The following is a 20029-nucleotide window of genomic DNA, read 5'->3' as shown; positions in this document are numbered from 1 at the left end:
TGAACTACAGAATTTGTTCATCCCTGTTTGGCATAAAAATAAAACAAAAAAGGTGACTCAACCGTGGCTAACAAGGGAAATTAGGGATAGCATAAGATCCAAGGAGAGGACATATAAATTGGCCAGAAAAAGTAGTAAACCTGAGGATTGGGAGCAGTTTAGGATTCAGCAAAGGAGGACAAAGGGATTAAGTAAGAGGGGGAAAATAGAGTATGAGAGTAAGCTTTCAGGGAACATAAAAACTAACTGTTGATATGTGAAGAGAAAAAGATTGGTGAAGTCAAGCATAGGTCCCTTGCAGTCAGAATCAGGGGAATTTATAATGGGGAACAAAGAAATGACAGGCCAATTAAATACATTCTTTGGTTCTGTCTTCACAAAGGAGGACACAAATAACCTTCCAGAGATGTCGGGGAACATAGGGTCTAATGAGAGGGAGGAACTGAAAGAAATCAGTATTTGTAGGGAAATGGTGTTAGGGGAAATTGACGGGATTGAAGGCCGATAAATCCCCAGGGCCTGATAATCGACATCCTAGGGTACTAAAGGAAGTAGCCCTAGAAATAGTAGATGCATTGCTGGTCATCTTCCAAAATTCGATAGACTCTGGAACAGTTCCTATGGGTTGGAGGGTTGCTAATATTACCCCACTATTCAAAAAAGGTGGTAGAGAGAAAACGGGGAATTATATCGGTAGTGGGGAAAATGCTAGAGTCCATTATAAAAGATGTAATAGCAGAGCACTTGGAAAACAGTGACAGGATCGGACAAAGTCAACATGGATTTACAAAAGGTAAATCATGCTTGACTAATCTACTGCAATTTTTTGAGATTGTAACTGGTAGAATAGATAAGGGAGAACCAGTGGATGTGGTGTATTTGGACTTTCAGAAGGCTTTCGATAAGGTACCGTAGAAGAGATTAGCATGTAAAGTTAAGGCACATGGGATTGGGGGCAATGTACTGACTTGGATAGAGAACTGGTTGGCAGACAGGAAGCAAAGAGTTGGAATAAACGGGTCTTTTTCCGAGTGGCAGGCAGTGACTAGTGGGGTAACGCAGGGATCGGTCCTAGGACCCCAGCTATTCACAATATATATACATATAAATAAATGATCTAGACGAGGGAACTAGATGTAACATCTCCAAGTTTGCAGACAACACAAAGCAGGGTGGGCGTGTGTGAGGAGGATGCCGAAAAACTCCAGTATGATTTGGACAGGTTGGGTGATTGGGCAGAAGCATGGCAGATGCAGTATAATGTGGATAAATGCGAGGTTATCCACTTTGGTGGCAAAAACAGGAAGGCAGATTATTATCTGAATGGCAGTAGATTGTGAGAAGGGGAAGTGCAACGAGACCTAGGTGTCCTTTTGCACCAGTCGCTGAAGGTAAGCATGCAGGTGCAGCAGGCGGTTAAGAAGGCAAATGGTATGTTGGCCTTCGTAGCGAGGGGGTTTGAGTACAGGAACAAGGATTTCTTGCTGCAGTTGTACAGAGCCTTGGTGAGACCACATCGTGAGTATTGTGTGCAGTTTTGGTCGCCTTATCTGAGGAAGGATGTTCTTGCCGGGGAGGGAGTTCAACGAAGATTCACCAGACTGATACCTGGGATGGCAGGAATGACGTATGAGGAGAGATTGGGACGATTGGGCTTGTACTCACTGGAGTTTAGAAGAATGAGAGGGGATCTCATTGAAACTTATGAAATTCTGACAGGACTGGACAGACTAGATGCAGGAAGGATGTTCCCGATGGTCGGGGAGTCCAGAACCAGGGGTCACAGTCTAAGGATACGGGGTAAGCCATTTAGGACAGAAATTAGGAGGAATTTCTTCACCCAGAGAGTGGTGAACCTGTGGAATTCTCTACCACAGAAGGCAGTAGAGGCCAATACATTAAATATATTCAAGAAGGAGTTGGATATATTTCTTAAGGCTAAAGAGATCAAGGGGTATGGGGAGAAAACAGGGACCGGGTTCTGAATTTTGATGATCAGCATGATCGCATTGAATGGCGGAGCAGGCTAGAGGGGCCGAATGGCCTACTCCTGCTCCTATCTTCTATGTTTCTATGTTTGTATGTTTGTATGCTTCAGTTTGAGCTGGAGTGGAGATATAGGAGAAGCTGCTGGGTTTAACCCCCAGTACTTCTGAGCCCAGGAGGACCCAACAATTTCCAATGTGAGACTGTCAAGGGAGGTGGATTCTAGGGGAGATTAGGTTGTTAAACAGACACTGTCCGTTCAATGTAAAAGAGTATTGTTTTAGGAACAAGTATTTCTGTACAGGCTTTTAATCCAGTTTACATCTACAGATTTGTTTTAATTCATTCTTGGGATGTGGGTGTAGCTCGCCGGAGCAGCAAATATTGCCAATCCCCAGTTTCCCGTTGAGAAGGGGGTGGTGAGTCGCCTTCTTGAACCGCTGCAGTCCGTGTGGTGAAGGTATTCCCACAATGTTGTTCGGTAAGGAGTTCCAGGATTTTGACCCAGTAACTATGAATATATCTGAGTCAGGATGATGTGTGACTTGGAGGGGAACTTGGATATGATGGTTCTCCCATACAACAGCTGCCCTTGTCCTTCTAGGCGGTGGAGGTTACGGGTTTTGGAGGTTCTATCAAAGTTCTGGTCGAGTTGCAGATGTATCAAGTTCCTTTCCTTCGCCCCCCTCCCCCCTCCCACTCCCACCTCTCTCTCTCTCTCTCTCCTCCCATAGAGGCCAGAGTCTTGTGTGGGCCCAGACCAGGTGGTGGATTCCCTTCCCTGAAGGACATTAGTGAATCAGTTGGGTTTTTATGACAATCCGGCAGCTTTCATGGTCACTTTTTTCGAGTGCCGGCCCACCAAATGACCAGATTCACTGAGCTCAATTTCACAACCTGCCTTTGTGGGTTGTCTCTCATGCTCCCTGTTTTAAATTAATTTTACAGGGCACTGGAAGGGGAGGACTTACAGATGGTAAGCTCAAACCAAACATCACTTCAAGATCTGACAGAGTCAGTCGACACATCGGATCTGAATATCACCGGCCTCTGAACATGGAAGCAAAAAGCACCGTTCACAGTGGGGAGAAACCGTACACGTGTTCTGTGTGTGGACGAAGCTTCAGCCAACCCTCTGGCCTATCGAGACACAAGCGCATTCACACCGGGGAGAGGCCGTTCACCTGCTCCGAGTGTGGGAAGGGATTCACTAATTCATCCAACCTGCTGATACACCAGCGAGTTCACACTGGGGAGAGGCCGTTCACCTGCTCCGAGTGTGGGAAGGGATTCACTAATTCATCCAACCTGCTGACACATCAGCGTGTTCACACCGGGGAGAGGCCATTCACCTGCTCCGAGTGTGGGAAGGGATTCACTAATTTATCCAACTTGCTGACACACCAGCGTGTTCACACCGGGGAGAGGCCGTTCACCTGCTCTGAGTGTGGGAAGGGATTCACTAATTCATCCAACTTGCTGACACACCAGCGTGTTCACACCGGGGAGAGGCCGTTCACCTGCTCCGAGTGTGGGAAGGGATTCACTGATTCATCCACCCTGCTGAATCACCAGCGAGTTCACACTGAGGAGAGACCTTTTAACTGCTCGGACTGTGGGAAGTGCTATAAAGGTTCCGGGGAACTGATACACCATCAACGTGTTCACACTGGGGAGAGACCGTTCACCTGCTCTCACTGCGGGACTGGGTTCAGGTGGTCATCTGAGCTCATTGTACACCAGCGCACTCACACTGGGGAGATGCCGTTCAGGTGCCATCACTGCGGGACTCGGTTCAGGCAGTCATCTGCGCTCACTGTCCACCAGCGCACTCACACTGGGGAGAGGCCGTTCACCTGCTCCATGTGTGGGAAGGGATTCACTCAGTCATCCAACCTGCTGAGACACCAGCGAGTTCACAAGTGACTGCAGCGGTTGGATTCTGTTGTTGCTGCTGTTAATCACATCCAGGACTGAACCATGTTCATTCTGACAGTTGGGGATTGTTTCTGCTGATGTTAAATTCCAGCCCATTTCCCGGAGTTATTAATATTCTGGATAGATGTCAAATAAATCAACTTTGTTTTAAACACATTGTTGTAGATCTTTGTCTTTCCCACCTGAGTGTTTAGCATCACCTGGCTGGAGCTCAGAAAGGACAATCTGGGGGAGGATCGTACGGCGGGAGCAGAACTCCAGCCTGGACACAGTCCTTCAGGGCCACACTGAGAGGGGCAAACGGCACTTGGTCTTTCTTGTCTCTCTTCACTGACAGCAAAGTTGCCATACGGGTTAATCTCGAGGCGTGTGAGAAACGTATCCCAGCCACACTCTGCCATGGTTCAGAGCTCCTAGGCACGGAACAGAAGGCTCCTTTAGGAATGTACCCCAGTGCTTTTTTTATGGCCTTATTAACATGTGTTGCTACTTTTAGTGATTTGTTTATCTGTGTCCCTGGATCCCTCTGCTCCTCCAGCCCATTTAGACTCTTAGGGGGAAATTCGGTGGCGCCCCCTTTGGGTTGCTAACGTTTCCGGGGCTAATTTTAGCCCCCTAAAAAAGTTAGCGCCCCTGCGCATTAAATTCAGTGGCAGCGCCCCAAGCAGGAGGCGGGGTGCTACTGCAAGTGCTCCCCTCTTGAGGCGCTACCAGTGAATTTCATGGTGCTTCGTGTAACAGCGCCACGCCCGTCGGCACATAGCACCGCGTCATAGCAGACCTCCCTCCCTGATTAAAGGGGAGGAGCCTAGCACTGCGCACACCGGGGCCCTGCTGGACCACCGGGGAGTGCGGTGTTGGATCAAGAGGAGCGCCGGGCTGAGCGATCACGGCTGACACCCCGAAGAAGAAAGGAGAAGGGGGCAGGTGCTGGCAGTCGGCCAAAATAAAAATTTGCCGCCCGACACCTGTCCTTTAAGTGGTGTCGCCGCGGCTGCAGGAACGACCCCTGACCCTGTCTGACATATAAGAACATAAGAAATAGGAGCAGGAGTAGGCCAATCGGCCCCTCGAGGCTGCTCCGCCATTCAATAAGATCATGGCTGATCTGGTCCTAAACGCCAATCCACTATCACAGAACCATCTCCTGAATCTAACAGAATTAGACACACGAAATAGGAGCAGGATCAGGCTACACAGCCCCTGGGCCCGCTCCGCTACCCTCAGGGCCATGACCGATCCGAACCTAGACTCATGTCCAAATTCCTGCCCGCTCCCCGTAACCCTTAATTCCCTTTACTTCTAGGAAACTGTCTATTTCTCTTTTAAATTTATGTAATGATGTAGCTTCTACAGCTTTTTGGGGCAGCATATTCCATGGACCTACCACCCTCTGAGTGAAGTAGTTCCTCCTCATCTCAGTTTTGAAAGAGCAGCCCCTTATTCTAAGACTATGCCCCCTAGTTCTAGTTTCACCCATCATCGGGAACATCTTCCCTGCATCCACCCGATCCAACCCCTTCACAATCTTATATGTTTCAATAAGATCGCCTCTCATTCTTCTGAACTCCAATGAGTAGAGTCCCAATCTACTCAACCTCTCCTCATATGTCCATCCCCTCATCCCCGGGATTAACCGAATGAACCTTCTTTGTACTGACTCGAGAGCAAGTATGTCCTTTCTTAAGTATGGACACCAAAACTGTATGCAGTGTTCCAGGTGCGGTCTCACCAATACATTGTACAACTGAAGCAATACCTCCCTATTTTTATATTCTATCCCCCTAGCAATGAAAGCCAACATTCCATTGGCCTTCTTAGTCACTTGCTGCACCTGCATACTAACCTTTTGAGTTTCGTGCACCAGGACCCCCAGATCCCTTTGTACTTCAGTACTTTCCAGTTTCTTGCCATTAAGATAATAACTTGCTCTACGATTTTTCCTGCCAAAGTGCATAACCTCACACTTTCCAGTATTGTATTCCATCTGCCAAATCTCTGCCCACTTACTTAGCCTGTCTATGTCCCCTTGCAGGTTTTTTATGTCCTCCTCACTCACTACTTTCCCTCCCATCTTAGTATCATCTGCAAACTTTGATATGTTACACTCGGTCCCCTCCTCCAAATCGTTAATATAGATTGTAAAGAGCTGGGGACCCAGCACTGACCCCTGCGGAACACCACTAGTTACTGATTGCCAGTCTGAGAATGAACCATTTATCCCAACTCTCTGCCTTCTGTTAGATAGCCAATCGTCTATCCATGCCAGAATATTACCCCAATCCCGTGGTTTTTTATCTTAAGCAATAATCTTTTGCATGGCACCTTGTCAAATGCCTTTTGGAAGTCTAAATACACTACGTCCACTGGTTCCCCTTTATCCACCCTATATGTTACTTCCTCAAAGAACTCCAGCAAATTTGTCAAACATGACTTCCCCTTCATAAAACCATGCTGACTTTGTCCTATTAAATTATGATTATCCAAATGTCCTGTTACTGTCTCCTTAATAATGGACTCCAAAATTTTACCTACCACAGATGTTAGGCTAACCGGTCTATAGTTTCCAGCCTTCTGTCTACTGCCCTTTTTAAATAAGGGTGTTACATTAGCAGTTTTCCAGTCTGCCGGGACCTTTGCCGAGTCCAGGGAGTTTTGGAAAATTATTACCAATGCATCCACAATCCCTACCGCCACTTCCCTCAAGACCCTAGGATGTAAGCCATCAGGTCCAGGTGATTTATCTGCCTTGAGTCCCATTATTTCACCGAGTACCACTTCCTTAGTGATTTTGATCATGTTTAGCTCCTCCCCCCCTTTAGCCCCCTGTTTGTCCAGTGTTGGGATATTCTTAGTGTCTTCTACTGTAAAGACTGATATGGACTGGGGAGAAAGGTCAGAGAGAGTCCCATTGACTCAGATACACACTGGTCCTGGAGATGGACTGGGGAGAAAGGTCAGAGAGAGTCCCATTGACTCAGATACACACTGGTCCTGGAGATGGACTGGGGAGAAAGGTCAGAGAGAGTCCCATTGACTCAGATACACGCTGGTCCTGGAGATAGACTGGGGAGAAAGGTCAGAGAGAGCCCCATTGACTCAGGTACACATTGGTCCTGGAGATGGACTGGGGAGAAAGGTCAGAGAGTGTCCCATTGACTTAGATACACACTAGTCCTGGACATGGACTGGGGAGAGAGGTCAGAGTCCCATTGACTCAGATACACACTGGTCCTGGAGATGGACTGGGGAGAAAGTTCAGAGAGAGTCCCATTGACTCAGATACACACTGGTCCTGGAGATGGACTGGGGAGAAAGGTCAGAGAGCGTCCCTGTGACTCATACACACTGGTCCTGGAGTTGGACTGGGGAGAAAGTTCCATTGACTCAGATACACACTGGTCCTGGAGATGGACTGGGGAGAATGGTCAGAGAGAGGCCCATTGACTCAGATACACACCGGTGCTGGAGATGGACATACAAGAATGGATTAGGAAAAAAAGGGTGGCTTTTGGCAGATACAAAGGACTAAAAGCAGTGGAAGCCCGAGAGGAGTACAGAAAGTGCAGGGGGGTACTTAAAAAAAGAAATTAGGAGAGCGAAGAGGGGTCATGAAAAAACACTGGCGGGCAAAATAAAGGAAAATCCCAAGGTGTTTTGTTAGTATATTAAGGGCAAGAGGATAACCAGGGAAAGAGTAGAGCCCATTTGGGACCAAAGTGGCAATCTGTGTGCAGAGCCAGAAGATGTAGGTGAGGTTTTAAATAAATATTTTGCATCTGTGTTCACTATGGATAAGGACAATGCAGGCATAGAAATCAGGCAGGGGGATTGTGATATACTTGAACAAATTAGTATTGAGAGGGAGGAGGTATTAGTGGTTTTAGCGGGCTTAAAAGTGGATAAACCCCCAGGCCCAGACGAGATGTATCCCAGCCTGCTGTGTGAGGCAAGGGAGGAGATTGCAGCGGCTCTGACACAAATTTTCAGAACCTCTCTGGCCACAGGGGAGGTGCCAGAGGACTGGAGAACAGCTAGCGTAGTACCATTATTCAAGAAGGGTAGTAGTAGGGATATATCAGGGAATTACAGGCCAGTGAGCCGAACATCAACGGTTGGGAAATTATTGGATAAAATTCTGAGGGACAGAATTAGTCTCCACTTGGAGAGGCAAGGATTAACCAAGGATAGTCAGCATAGCTTTGTCAGGGGGAGATCATGTCTAACCAATTTGATTAAATTTTTCGATGTGGGTGACGAGGTGTGTGGATGAGGGCAGTCCAGTTGATGTAGTCCACATGGACTTCAGTAAGGCTTTTGACAAAGTCCCACATGGGAGACTGGTCAAGAAGGTAAGACCCCATGGGATCCAGGGCAATTTGGCACATTGGATCCAAAATTGGCTTAGTGGCAGGAGGCAGAGGGTGATGGTCGAAGGTTGTTTTTGTGACTGGAAGCCTGTGTCCAGTGGTGTACCACAGGGTCTGGGTCCTTTGTTGTTTGTAGTGTACATTAATGATTTAGATATGAATGTAGGAGGTATGATCAGTAAGTTTGCAGATGACACGAAAATTGGTGGAGTGGTAAATAGCGAGGAGGGAAGCCTCAGGCTACAGGAGAATATAGACGGTTTGTTGGGAAAGAGCAGGGGAAATATCCCCGGTGTCCTAGCCAATGTTTATCCCTCAATCAATGTAACAAAAGGATAATAGCAAAATACTGCGGATGCTGGAAATCTGAAATAACAACAGGAAATGCTGGAAACACTCAGCAGGCCAGGCAACATCCGTAGAGAGAGAAACAGATTTAACAAAAAGATAGATTATCTGGTCATTATCACATTGCTGTTTGTGGGAGCTTGCTGTGCGCTATTTGACTGCCGCATTTCCTACATTACAGCAGTGACTACACTTCAAAAGTACTTGATTGGCTGTAAAGCACTTTGGGGCATCCGGTGATGGTGAAAGGCGCTATAGAAATGCAAGTGTTTCTTTCTTCACTGGTCTCACCAGCGACCTCTTCTGGCTGATGGTTGATTGACAGACGATAGTCCGCGCATGCGCACAGGGAGCGACGGTTTGGACTGAGTCCGGCTCAGCGACCCCTCCCGGTCACCAAGGGGGGGAGGGGGTGAGAAAGGGAGGGGGGAGCCAGCAGACCCTCTCCCCTCTGCCGGCGATGGCTCCGCTGAGCTCCGTGCCGCCCCACGCACTGACATGTCGAGCGCAGTGCCCTGGTGAGCCCGAGCCCCGCCCTTCCGAGGCCGGGCCTGAGACGGCCGATTGCGGCTGGCCGGGCCTGGTTGCCTTGGTAACTCTCCGCCTCCCGATCTCCGGGCCTGAGCGGCTTGAGACGGCCGATTGCGGCTGGCGAGCCCGGTTGCCGGAGTAACCCTCTCCGCTCCCCCTCCCGAGCCCCGCCCCCCCCTCCCGAGCCTGCTCGCTTCCCTCTGGCCGCGCTCTGTGTGGAGGTGCGCCGTGCAGCGCGAGGAGCTTGCAGTGAGCCCAGCCAGCCTTTACCAAGATGGCTGGCCGCTGGTTCGGAATCGGGCCCAGCGGGATGGCCGGTGCGTAGCTCGGGCGTGGCTGGGCAACAGACGCCCAGGCTTCGAGGCCTGCCTGGAAAAACGGTGAAAGGTAGGAAAATTATAGAGGTTAGAAAAAAGATTTACAAATGAATTAACTTTTTTAAACATTTTGTGTTTTAAAAGCGACTTTTTTTGGTGGAAATGTAGATTTGAAAAGAAACACGCAGAAAGCGGGAAAAAGAAATGAAAAGTTTGGAATCATGATAGCGTCGACTCAACTCGGTTCAGAACGATAAGGCCCGCCCACACGCGCACCGATTGGTCGACCGTTAGGTCACTGAAGCGTAGGATTGGTCAATCGTCCTGTCACTCGACTCTAGGGGGGCCCGCCCACACACGCCAGGAACCCGCCCCCGCCACGCCGCGATTAGTCGACCGTCGGGTCGCTGGACCATACGATTGGTCGACCTCGATGTAACTCAATGCTAATGAGCAGATAATGAGCGGAATTTTGAACGTTTTTTGGATACTGCGGGCGCAATTTTTGTCCGGCCGAAACGTAAATACGCTTACGACCATTCCGGAATCGCAAGCTTTCTTTTGATGTAACGCACGTGTAGGTACGCTCTATAACTTTAGAGTGTATAGCTCGACAGACAGACAGATAGACAGACAGATGTATCCTAGATAGATAGATATAATATATACTAGCTGGGGGAGGCCGGCTTTGCCAGGGCTGTTTTGGGCCGGGCGGTTTAAATCGAGTGCGAGGCTTTGGGGCCTGTCTGTCCCTCTGTGAATCTGCTGCCGGGCAACATTTTAAATCGAGTCCCAGGCTTTTGGGCCCTGTCTCTGTCCCTTTGTGAATCTGCTGCCGGGCAACATTTCTACCTTTTAATACCTTGAAAGATGAAAGTGAAAGTACTTATAAAACGTTTTTGGTAAATCTTATGTTATTTTTAAAAGAGATACTAACTTTTTCAAAGCTGGATGGTCAAAGTAGTTTGAGCTGGAAGCTGAAGTAATGGTAGTGAAACAATGGCTGCCAGATCCCTGAGATGAAAACGATTAGTCCCGCCCACACACACACACAGGGGACCATACTGTCGGATTGGTCAATCGTGACGGCACAGGATTGGTCGAACCTTGACGTCAGTCAATCAATGCTAAGTAGCAGATAATGAGTTTAATTTTGAAGGTTTTTTGCATAAGGCGCGAACAATTTTCGTGCGACCGAAAAGTAAATACGCTTACGACCGTCCCGGAAGCGTAAGCTTTCTTCGGAGGTAACGCGCGCGTAGGTACGCTCTATAACTTTCGAGCGCATAGCCGGACAGACGCACACCCGAGGACAGAAGGACAGACAGAGAGATCGACTCATACATACATGCACTAGCTGGGGAGCCCTGCGTTGCGAGGGCAATTTTGGGGCGCGAGGGCAATTTTGGGGCGTTTGGTCTCCCTGCCCCTGTGTGTCCCCCCTCTCCCTGTCATGTCCTCTCCCTGTCCTATCCCTCCCTCCCCTCTCTCCCTCCCCTCCCCTCTCTCCCTCCCCTCCCCTGTCTCCCTCTCACCCCTCCCCTCCGCGCTCCCCCACTCCCCTCTGTCCCTCTCTCCGGCCCCTCCCCCTGCCTAGCGCCTGAGGTCCGGTGCCGTTGCTGAGGTCCCCCGCGTATCGCGCGGCTGATGGACGGCCGCTGCGGGCGGGCGGGCGGCGCATGCGCGGTGAGTGCGGGGGGCGCATGCGCGGTGAGTGCGGGCGGCGCATGCGCGGTCAGTGCGAGCGGCCCGCGTGAGCCGGCAAGGCCGTTAGCGAGCGGGAAACTTCGGGCGGCGCGCCCGCGCTCCGTCCGCGACACCTGAGAGGGGGAAGTAGAGAGAGACAGAGAGGGAAGAGGAGAAGGAGAGAGAGGGAAGAGGAGAGAGGGAAGAGGAGAAGGAGAGAGAGGGAAGAGGAGAAGGAGAGAGGGAAGAGAGAGAGAGAAATTTTTTCAGCTTCAGGCCCCGAGTCCCCCCTGCGCGAGGGTGAGGAGGAGGCGCGGGGGGGTTGCTAAACACAATATAAAACTCAAATAAATTGTTAATTAATTGCCTAACACATAATTGAAATATTTACCTTAGTTCCCTAACACACAGAAAGTGTGGGGGAAAAAATCGTGGAAAATCAAGATGGCGGCCACTCACCTCGGTTCAGAAGGATAAGGCCCGCCCACACACGCACCGATTGGTCGACCGGTCAGGTCACCGAAGCGTAGGATTGGTCAATCGTCGAGTCACTCGACACTCAACTGTAGGAAGACCTCGACGTCACACGGTCGCTAATGAGATGCTAATGAGCGGAACGCTGAACGTTTTTGGGATACCGCGGGCAGGATTTTTGTCCGGCCGAAACGTAAAAATGCCTATGACTGGTCCGGAATCGCAAGCTTTCTTTTGAGGCGACGCGCGCGTCGGTACGCTCTGTAACTTCCAAACGTATAGAGACCAGGCGGACAGACAGACAGACATCGGGACAGACAGAAGAGCCGCTTTATATATATAGATATATATATATATGTATGTATATATATATATATATATATATCTCAAGAAAAGCAGTGGTCCTAGTACCGACCCCTGGGGAACACCACTGGATACCTTCCTCCAGTCTGAAAAATAACCGTTCACCACTACTCTATTTCCTGTCACTTTGCCAATTCCGTATCCATGCTGCCACTGTCGCTTTTATTCCATGGGCTTCAACTTTGCTGGCAAGCCTATTATGTGGCACTTGTCGAACGCCTTTTGGAAATCCATGTACAACATGTTAACCGCATTGCCCTCATTAACCCTCTCTGTTACCTCATCAAGAACCTCAATCAGAATCAGAGCGGCCGGGCCCGGCGGACATGCAGCCAGGGCCCTGGCACCAGGAAACCCTGGGTGCAGCGCCTCCCCCATCCGAGCCGCCGCTTTCCGGTTTCTTCAGCCGGTTCCACCAAGTCCAACTCGGGCCAAAGGACAGGAGCCAGGCTCCCAGAATGGCCCGCAGCCCCGGGGAGCATGCGCGCTCTCAGCGGGTAAATCAGCGAGTTGGATAGAGTGGTTTCTGGGGCGCGGTGAATTGTGGGTGCTGCGGCCGCCATTAGTCAGCAGCTGTCGGGAAGAGTTTTATTGCAGGCTGACGGAAGGTAGGTCCCTGGCCGCCTGTGTAGGTCTTTTTGTTGCTTCTGTTTGAGCTGGAGTGGAGATGGAACAGAAGCAGCTGGGTTTAACCCCCAGTACTTCTGAGCCCAGGAGGATCCAACAATTTCCAATGTGAGACTGTCAAGGGAGGTGGATTCTGGGGGAGATTAGGTTGTTACACAGACACTGTCCCTACAATGTAAAAGAGTATTGTTTTAGGAATAAGTATTTCTGTAGAGGCTTTTAATCCAGTTTACATCTGCAGATTTGTTTTAATTCATCCTTGGGATGTGGGCGTCGCTCGCAAGACCAGAATATGTTGCCAATTCCCATTTTCCCATTGAGAAGGTGATGGTGGGCCGCCTTCTTGAACCGCTGCAGTCTGTGTGGTGAAGGTACTCCCACAATGCTGTTGTGTAAGGAGTTCCAGGATTTTCACCCAGTGATGATGTAGCAACGGCGATATATGTCCAAGTCTGGATGGTGTGTGACTTGGAGAACTTGGAGGTGATGGTGCTCCCATGCACCTTCTGCCTTTGTCCTTCTAGGTGCTGGAGGTTGTGGGTTTTGGAGGTTCTGTCAAAGTTCTGGTCGAGTTGCAGATGTATAAAGTCCATCTCCTTTGCCCCCTCCCACTCCCACCTCTTTCTCTCTCTCTCTCTCTCTCTCTCCTCCCATAGAGGCCAGAGGCCCAGACCAGGTGACAGATTCCCTTCACTGAGGGACATTAGTGAACCAGTCGGATTTTATGACAATCCAGCAGCTTTCATGGTCACTTTTTTCTAGTGCCGGCCCCACAAATGACCAGATTCATTGAGCTCAATTTCACAACTTGCCTCTTTAGTGGGTTCTCTCACGCTCCCTGTTTTAAATTCATTTTACAGGGTATTGGAAGGGGAGGATTTGCAGACGGGAAACTCAAACCAAACATCACGTCAAGATCTGACAGTCACTCGATTCATCAGGAACTGAATATCATCGGCCTTTGAATATGGAAGCAAAAAGCACCGTTCACACCGGGGAGAGGCCGTTCACCTGCTCTGAGTGTGGGAAGGGATTCACTAATTCATACAAACTGCTGTCACACCGGCGAGTTCACACTGACGAGAGACCTTTTAATTGCTCGGACTGTGGGAAGTGCTTTAAAAGTTCCGGGGAACTGATGTGCCATCAACGTGTTCACACTGACGAGAGACCGTTCAGGTGCTCTCACTGCGGGACTGGGTTCAGGCGATCATCTGGGCTCACTGTACACCAGCGCACTCACACTGGGGAGAGGCCGTTCACCTGCTCTGAGTGTGGGAAGAGATTCACTCAGTCATCCAACCTGATGAATCACCAGCGAGTTCACACTGGGGAGAGGCCGTTCACCTGCTCTGAGTGTGGGAAGGGATTCACTGAGTTATCCAACCTGCTGAATCACCAGCGAGTTCACACTGGGGAGAGGCCGTTCACCTGCTCCGTGTGTGGGAAGGGATTCACTCAGTCATCCACCCTGCTGAATCACCAGCGAGTTCACACTGGGGAGAGGCCGTTCACCTGCTCTGAGTGTGGGAAGAGATTCACTCAGTCATCCAACCTGCTGAATCACCAGCGAGTTCACACTGGGGAGAGGCCGTTCACCTGCTCCGTGTGTGGGAAGGGATTCACTTGCTCATCCCACCTGCTGACACACCAGCGAGTTCACACTGGGGAGAGGCCGTTCACCTGCCCTGAGTGTGGGAAGGGATTCACTCAGTCATCCCACCTCCTGACACACCAGCGAGTGCACAAGTGACTGCAGGGATTGGATTCTGCTGCTGTTGTTGCTGCTGTTAATCACATCCAGGACTGAACCATGTTCATTCTGACAGGTGGGGATTGTTTCTGCTGATGTTAATAACTCCGGGAACTTGGCTGGAGTTTAATATTCTGGATATATGTCAAATAAATCAACTTTTTTAAAAACACATTGTTGTAGATTTTTGTCTTTCCCACCTGAGTGTTTAGCATCACCTGGCTGGAGCTCAGAAAGGACAATCTGGGGGAGGATCGTACGACAGGAACAGAACTCCAGCCTGGACACAGTCCTTCAGGGCCACACTGAGAGGGGCAAACGGCACTTTGGTCTTTCTTCTCTCTCTTCACTGACAGCAAAGTCCCCATGAGGGTTAATCTCGAGGCGTGTGAGAAACATGTCCCAGCCGCTCACTGCCATGGTTCAGAGCTCCTAGGCACGGAACAGAAGGCTCCTTTAGGAATGTACCCCAGTGCTTTTTTTTAATGGCCTTATTAACCTGTGTTGCTACTTTTAGTGATTTGTGTATCTGGATCCCTGGATCCCTCTGCTCCTCCAGCCCCTTTAGACTCTTAGGGGGAAATTCGGTGGCACCCCCTTTGGGTTGCTAACGTCACCGGGGCTAATTTTAGCCCCCTGACAAAGTATGCGCCCCTGCGCATTAAATTCAGTGCCAGCGCCCCAAGCGGGAGGCGGGGTGCCACTGGAAGCGCTCCCCTCCCTCTTGAGGCGCTACCAGTGAATTTCGCGGTGCTTCGTGTAACAGCGCCACGCCCGTCGGCACATAGCACCGTGTCATAGCAGACCTCCCTCCGTGACTAAAGGGGAGGGGCCTAGCACTGCGCACACTGGGGCCCTGCTGGACCACAGGGGAGCGGGTGTCGGATCAAGAGGAACGCCGGGCTGAGCAATCGCGGCTGACACCCCAAAGAAGGGGAAGGGATGCAGGTGCTGGCAGTCGGCCAAAATGAAATGTTGCCGCCCGACAGCTTCCCTTTAACTGGCGCTGGCACGGCTGCAAGAACGACCCCTGACCCTGTTGGACATATCGTCCGGCGATAGGTCAGGGGGCGCAACCCAAGGTTGCAGCCGGGGTGCTGCGCACGGCGAGGATGTCATTGCCGGCCGTGCAGTGCCGCGGGGCGCTACCAGCTACTGCCGCCGCTAACCTCCTGCTGAATATCACAGGAGTCACAAAGCAACCCAATTTCACCCCCTTTTCCAAGTAATGTGTGGCCTCCTTATTCTTCCCACCAAAACACACCACCTCACACTGATCTATAGTGAAATTCATTAACACACCACCTCACACTGATCTACAGTGAAATTCATTTGCCAATTACACCCCCATGCTGAAATGTATTAATAGCTTCTTGCATTTTGTCTTCCTCAGTATTAACTCTACCTTTTTCGGTGTTATCGACAAACTTTGAAATTGTTCTTCTGATTCCCGAGTCGAAATCGTTTATGGACAACAGTGATCCCAGCATCTATCCCTGTGGAACACCACTTCCCACCTTTTGCCAGTCTGAGTAGCTACTCCCAACCCCTACTCTCTGTTTTCTGTTTTGTAACCAGCTTGCGATCCATTAACAGTTTGTAAGATCGACAAGATGACCCAGGTCAGGCCGTGTGGAGTGAAGGGCCCGGCAGCAGAATGGATGGAAAGATGGCTACAAAATGGAAATCAGAGGGTTGGAGTTGAGGGAAGTTTGTTGCGATCTTTCCATCCATTCTCCTGCCTGGCCATTGACTCCACACAGCCTGACCGTGGTCATCTTGTAGACCGTACATACTGCAGACACAGTGCACCAGTTGTGGAGGGGGTGGGTATTGAGTCCTGTGGCAGGGGCGCCCCTGACAGGGTTACAGACCCTTCAGCCACTGGAAAAACATGGAGAGCTGAGCTCGGCAGCATTAGTCCGGTTTTGTCTCCTTTGGAGACCAGGTGTACAAGCAGAGTTAGCGCAGCCTTCACAGCAACCGCAATAAAATTGTTACAGTTGTGAAGGAACTTTGTGTTAGTGCACTGGACCACAAACAAAGTATGTGTATCGATTATTGTCTGACTGCGTTACTGTGACTTTCTAAAGGTGCTATATAAAGGAAAGTAGTTGTTGGTCTGAGTTTGTGGTGTGTAAATGCTGCCCTTCTCACAGCCTGTAAAAGGAATTTACAAAAGCCATCACTGTGAGTCCAGGATAGAAATTGACAAGATTCTCTCCTCCTGGTTCCTGGCCAAGGAGGCTGCGCATGCGCCCTGCTGCCCCCTGAGCCTCTCAAGATGGCGGCCATTACCCCGGGCCTGTCGCCGGGCGAAAGCCCCGCAGCTGCCGCCCCGCTCGGGGCAAATGCCCGGCCCGGAGGCTCTTGTTCGGGGCCTGAGGCCCACCCCGGGTGTGTGTGAATCGGACAATGTTGAGTGTTTTAATAATGGGGCCTGGGGCCGCACTCGGGGTGTGTGTGAAGTGGATAATGTTGAGTGTTTTAATAATGGGGCCTGGGGCCACACTCGGGGTGTGTGTGAAGCGGATAATGTTGAGTGTTTTAATAATGGGGCCTGGGGCCGCACTCGGGGTGTGAGCAGCCCGTGCCCCCCAGGGGTTCATTTAAAAAAAAATCAAACATATTTATTTAAATATGGTGGTACTTGTTACAACTCATCAATGACATAATAAATCCATTACATTCATTAGCCGCAATAAAACAAAGCCTTAAAAACAGCTTTAGGGTTAACAGTATAAATGCAGTGGTAAATTTTACAGATAAACCAATAATATTAACAGTACAGGTACCCATAGTGAAAAACAAATTTACGCCAGTCCCATTGGCAATCTGGTAACTCTTTGTTTTTGCTTGGTATTACCTGTTGTCCTTTTTTAACATTCAAGTACAACAGTACTTATATAACTCATCAATTACATAGTAAATCCATTACATTCATTGACCACAATAAAAAGGATAAAGCCTCAAAAAACAGCTTTATGGTCAACAATATAAATACAATAATATATTTTTACAGGTAAATCAACAATGTTTACAGTACAAACTGCCACTATTTAATAAACCAAGAAAAGAAAGTCCAACTGGCATCGCTCAATCATTCGGTCATTCATTCCTCCATTCATTCGTTCGCTCAAGCGTCACTTCCATTGTGCAGGTCTGCATTTCATTTGTCTACATGTGCGCATGCGTGCGTTCATTCATCCGTCCAGACAGGCCTCACGCTCACCCAATAGGATGCCAACTTTCATCCTAGGGAGCGAGAACCCCTCATTCGGTCGAACGTAAGTTCCATTGTGTATGCGTGCGTACGTGTCATTTGTCTACCTGTGTGCATGCGTGCGTTTGTTCATCCGTCCGGCAGGCCTCACGCTCACCAAGCGGGCCTTCATCCTGGGGAGCGAGGGCCCTTCATTTGGTCGAATGTAAGTTCCATTGTGTATGCGTGTGTATTATTTGTGTCCGGATGCATGCGTTCACTTGAGCCTTCGTTCGTTCGATTAAGGAAGGCTTTAACACTAAATAACATCACAATATACAAAGTCCCATAACCATATCAGAAATCAATTAAAACTTCAAGTAAACTACTTTTAACCAGAACCCGAAACTTCTTCAAGAAAACAAGTAAATACCAGTTCTACGCCAGTCCTATTGGCACTCTAATAACTCCTCGTTTTCACTTGATGTTATCTAACCATATAATGTCATGATCCTTGTCCACAGTCTTCAACTTATCCACAGAAAAGAAGCCGACCACTTTCTCAAATAGGTAAAAGAGGAAAACGACTACTCAAATTTCCTTCTTGCTGTTATCACTCACGGGACCCAACCATCAAGACATTCATTATTCCTTGCCGATATTACTTTATTTTGCCTTTTATCTTCCTTTTATTTTCCTTTTTCACTTTTATTCCGTTCTCTTTTCCCATCTCATGGCCGCTCAAGCTCCATACTACAGATGGAAACAGTCTGTCTTTCCTCCACCAGAATGGCAGCGCACAAACCGGCACCTGTTACCGAGAAAAAGCATCACAACTGCCACCAAATGGAGCACAGGCGGGGCCGCTGGAACTCATTCGGGCCGGAGACCGTTCTTCAACTTTAGAAACCATGCAGCATGCTCACCCACAGCACCTCCCGACTCCGCTTCTGTCGACCAGCCGCTCCGCCCCAGGCCCCCGGCCTGGGGTCCTCCGTGCTGGGCCTCCTGACTGGGGTCCTCCGTGCTGGGCCCCCCACCTGGGGTCCTCCGTGCTGGGCCTCCCGCCTAGGACACTCTCCTCTGGGTCTTCCACCCTGGGCCCCCCGCCTGGGGTCCTCCGTGCTGGGCCCCCCGCCTGGGGTCCTCCATGCTGGGCCCCCCGCCTGGGGTCCTCCGTGCTGGGCCCCCCGCCTGGGGTCCTCCGTGCTGGGCCCCCCGCCTGGGGTCCTCTGTGCTGCGCCCCCCGCCGTGGGTCCTCCGTGCTGGGGTCCTCCATGCTGGGCCCCCCGCCTGGAGTCCTCCGTGCTGTGCCCCCCGCCTGGGGTCCTCCGTGCTGCGCCCCCTGCCTGGGGTCCTCCGTGCTGGGTCCCCCGCCTGGGGTCCTCCGTGCTGGGCCTCCTGCCTGGTGTCCTCCGTGCTGGGCCTCCCGCCTAGGACACTCTCCTCTGGGCCTTCCACCCTGGGCCTCCGTGCTGGGCCCCCCGCCTGGGGTCCTCCGTGCTGGGCCTCCCGCCTGGGACACTCTCCTCTGGGTCCTCCGCCCTGGGCCTCCCGCCTGGTGTCCTCCATGCTGGGCCTCCCGCCTGGGACACTCTCCTCTGGGTCCTCCGCCCTGGGCCCCCGCCTGGGGTCCTCCGTGCTGGCCCTCCCACCTAGGACTCTCTCCTCTGGGTCTTCCGCCCTGGGCCCCCCACCTGGGGTCCTCCATGCTGGGCCTCCCGCCTAGGACACTCTCCTCTGGGTCTTCCACCCTGGGCACCCCGCCTAGCGTCCTCCATGCTGGGCCTCCCGCCTGGGGTCTTCCGTGCTGGGCCTCCCACCTGGGACACTCTCCTCTGGGTCTTCTGCCCTGGGCCCCCCGCCTGGGGTCCTCCGTGCTGGGCCTCCCACCTGGGACACTCTGCTCTGGGTCTTCCGCCCTGGGCCCCCCGCCTGGGGTCCTCCATGCTGGGCCTCCCGCCTAGGACACTCTCCTCTGTGTCTTCCGCCCTGGGCCCCCTGCCTAGGGTCCTCCGTGCTGGGCCTCCCACCTAGGGTCCTCCATGCTGGGCCTCCCGCCTGGGGTCTCCCATGCTGGGCCTCCCGCCTAGGACTCTCTCCTCTGGGTTTTCCACCCTGGGCCTTCTGCGCCCGAATCCTCTGCTGAAACAAATCCTCCAAACCCCCTTCATTCTTCCGGTGATAATCTGAAATTAAGTCCCTCTGGTTACTGACTCACCGACCAGTGAAATACTTTTTCCTGATCTTCCTGATCAGATTTTAAACACCTTCCTCAGATCTCTTCTCACCCTTCTTTGTTCTAATGAAAAGAGCCCAGTTTCTCTAATCTCTCCTGATAACTAAAGGCTCTCTTCCCTGGTATCCTCTCAGTGAATCTCTCTGCACCCTCTCCACGGCCTTGACATCCTTCTTTGAGTAAGATGCCCCAGAA

At 50.9% G+C, this 20029-nt stretch overlaps 1 protein-coding gene across 1 annotated transcript in view; it reads left to right on the top strand.

Moving 5' to 3' along the window:
- Nucleotides 1–20029, top strand: part of LOC147091921 (uncharacterized) — a 113774-nt gene that overhangs the window by 68110 nt on the left and 25635 nt on the right. Inside the window, exons 2-3 of the mRNA XM_085976639.1 lie at nt 2935–3906; nt 13572–14381. Of these exons, the coding sequence (XP_085832765.1) occupies nt 3043–3906; nt 13572–14381 (1674 nt within the window). The 5' untranslated portion in view covers nt 2935–3042. The remainder of the gene's footprint in view (nt 1–2934; nt 3907–13571; nt 14382–20029) is intronic.

The sequence above is a fragment of the Somniosus microcephalus genome, unplaced genomic scaffold (genome assembly GCF_052327205.1).
Source record: "Somniosus microcephalus isolate GS21.2 unplaced genomic scaffold, FLI_Smic_1.0 unresolved_chr3, whole genome shotgun sequence".
In the NCBI taxonomy this organism is placed as follows: domain Eukaryota; kingdom Metazoa; phylum Chordata; class Chondrichthyes; order Squaliformes; family Somniosidae; genus Somniosus; species Somniosus microcephalus.
Note: the sequence above shows the minus strand (reverse complement) of the source record. Positions and strands in the feature narration are given on the sequence as shown.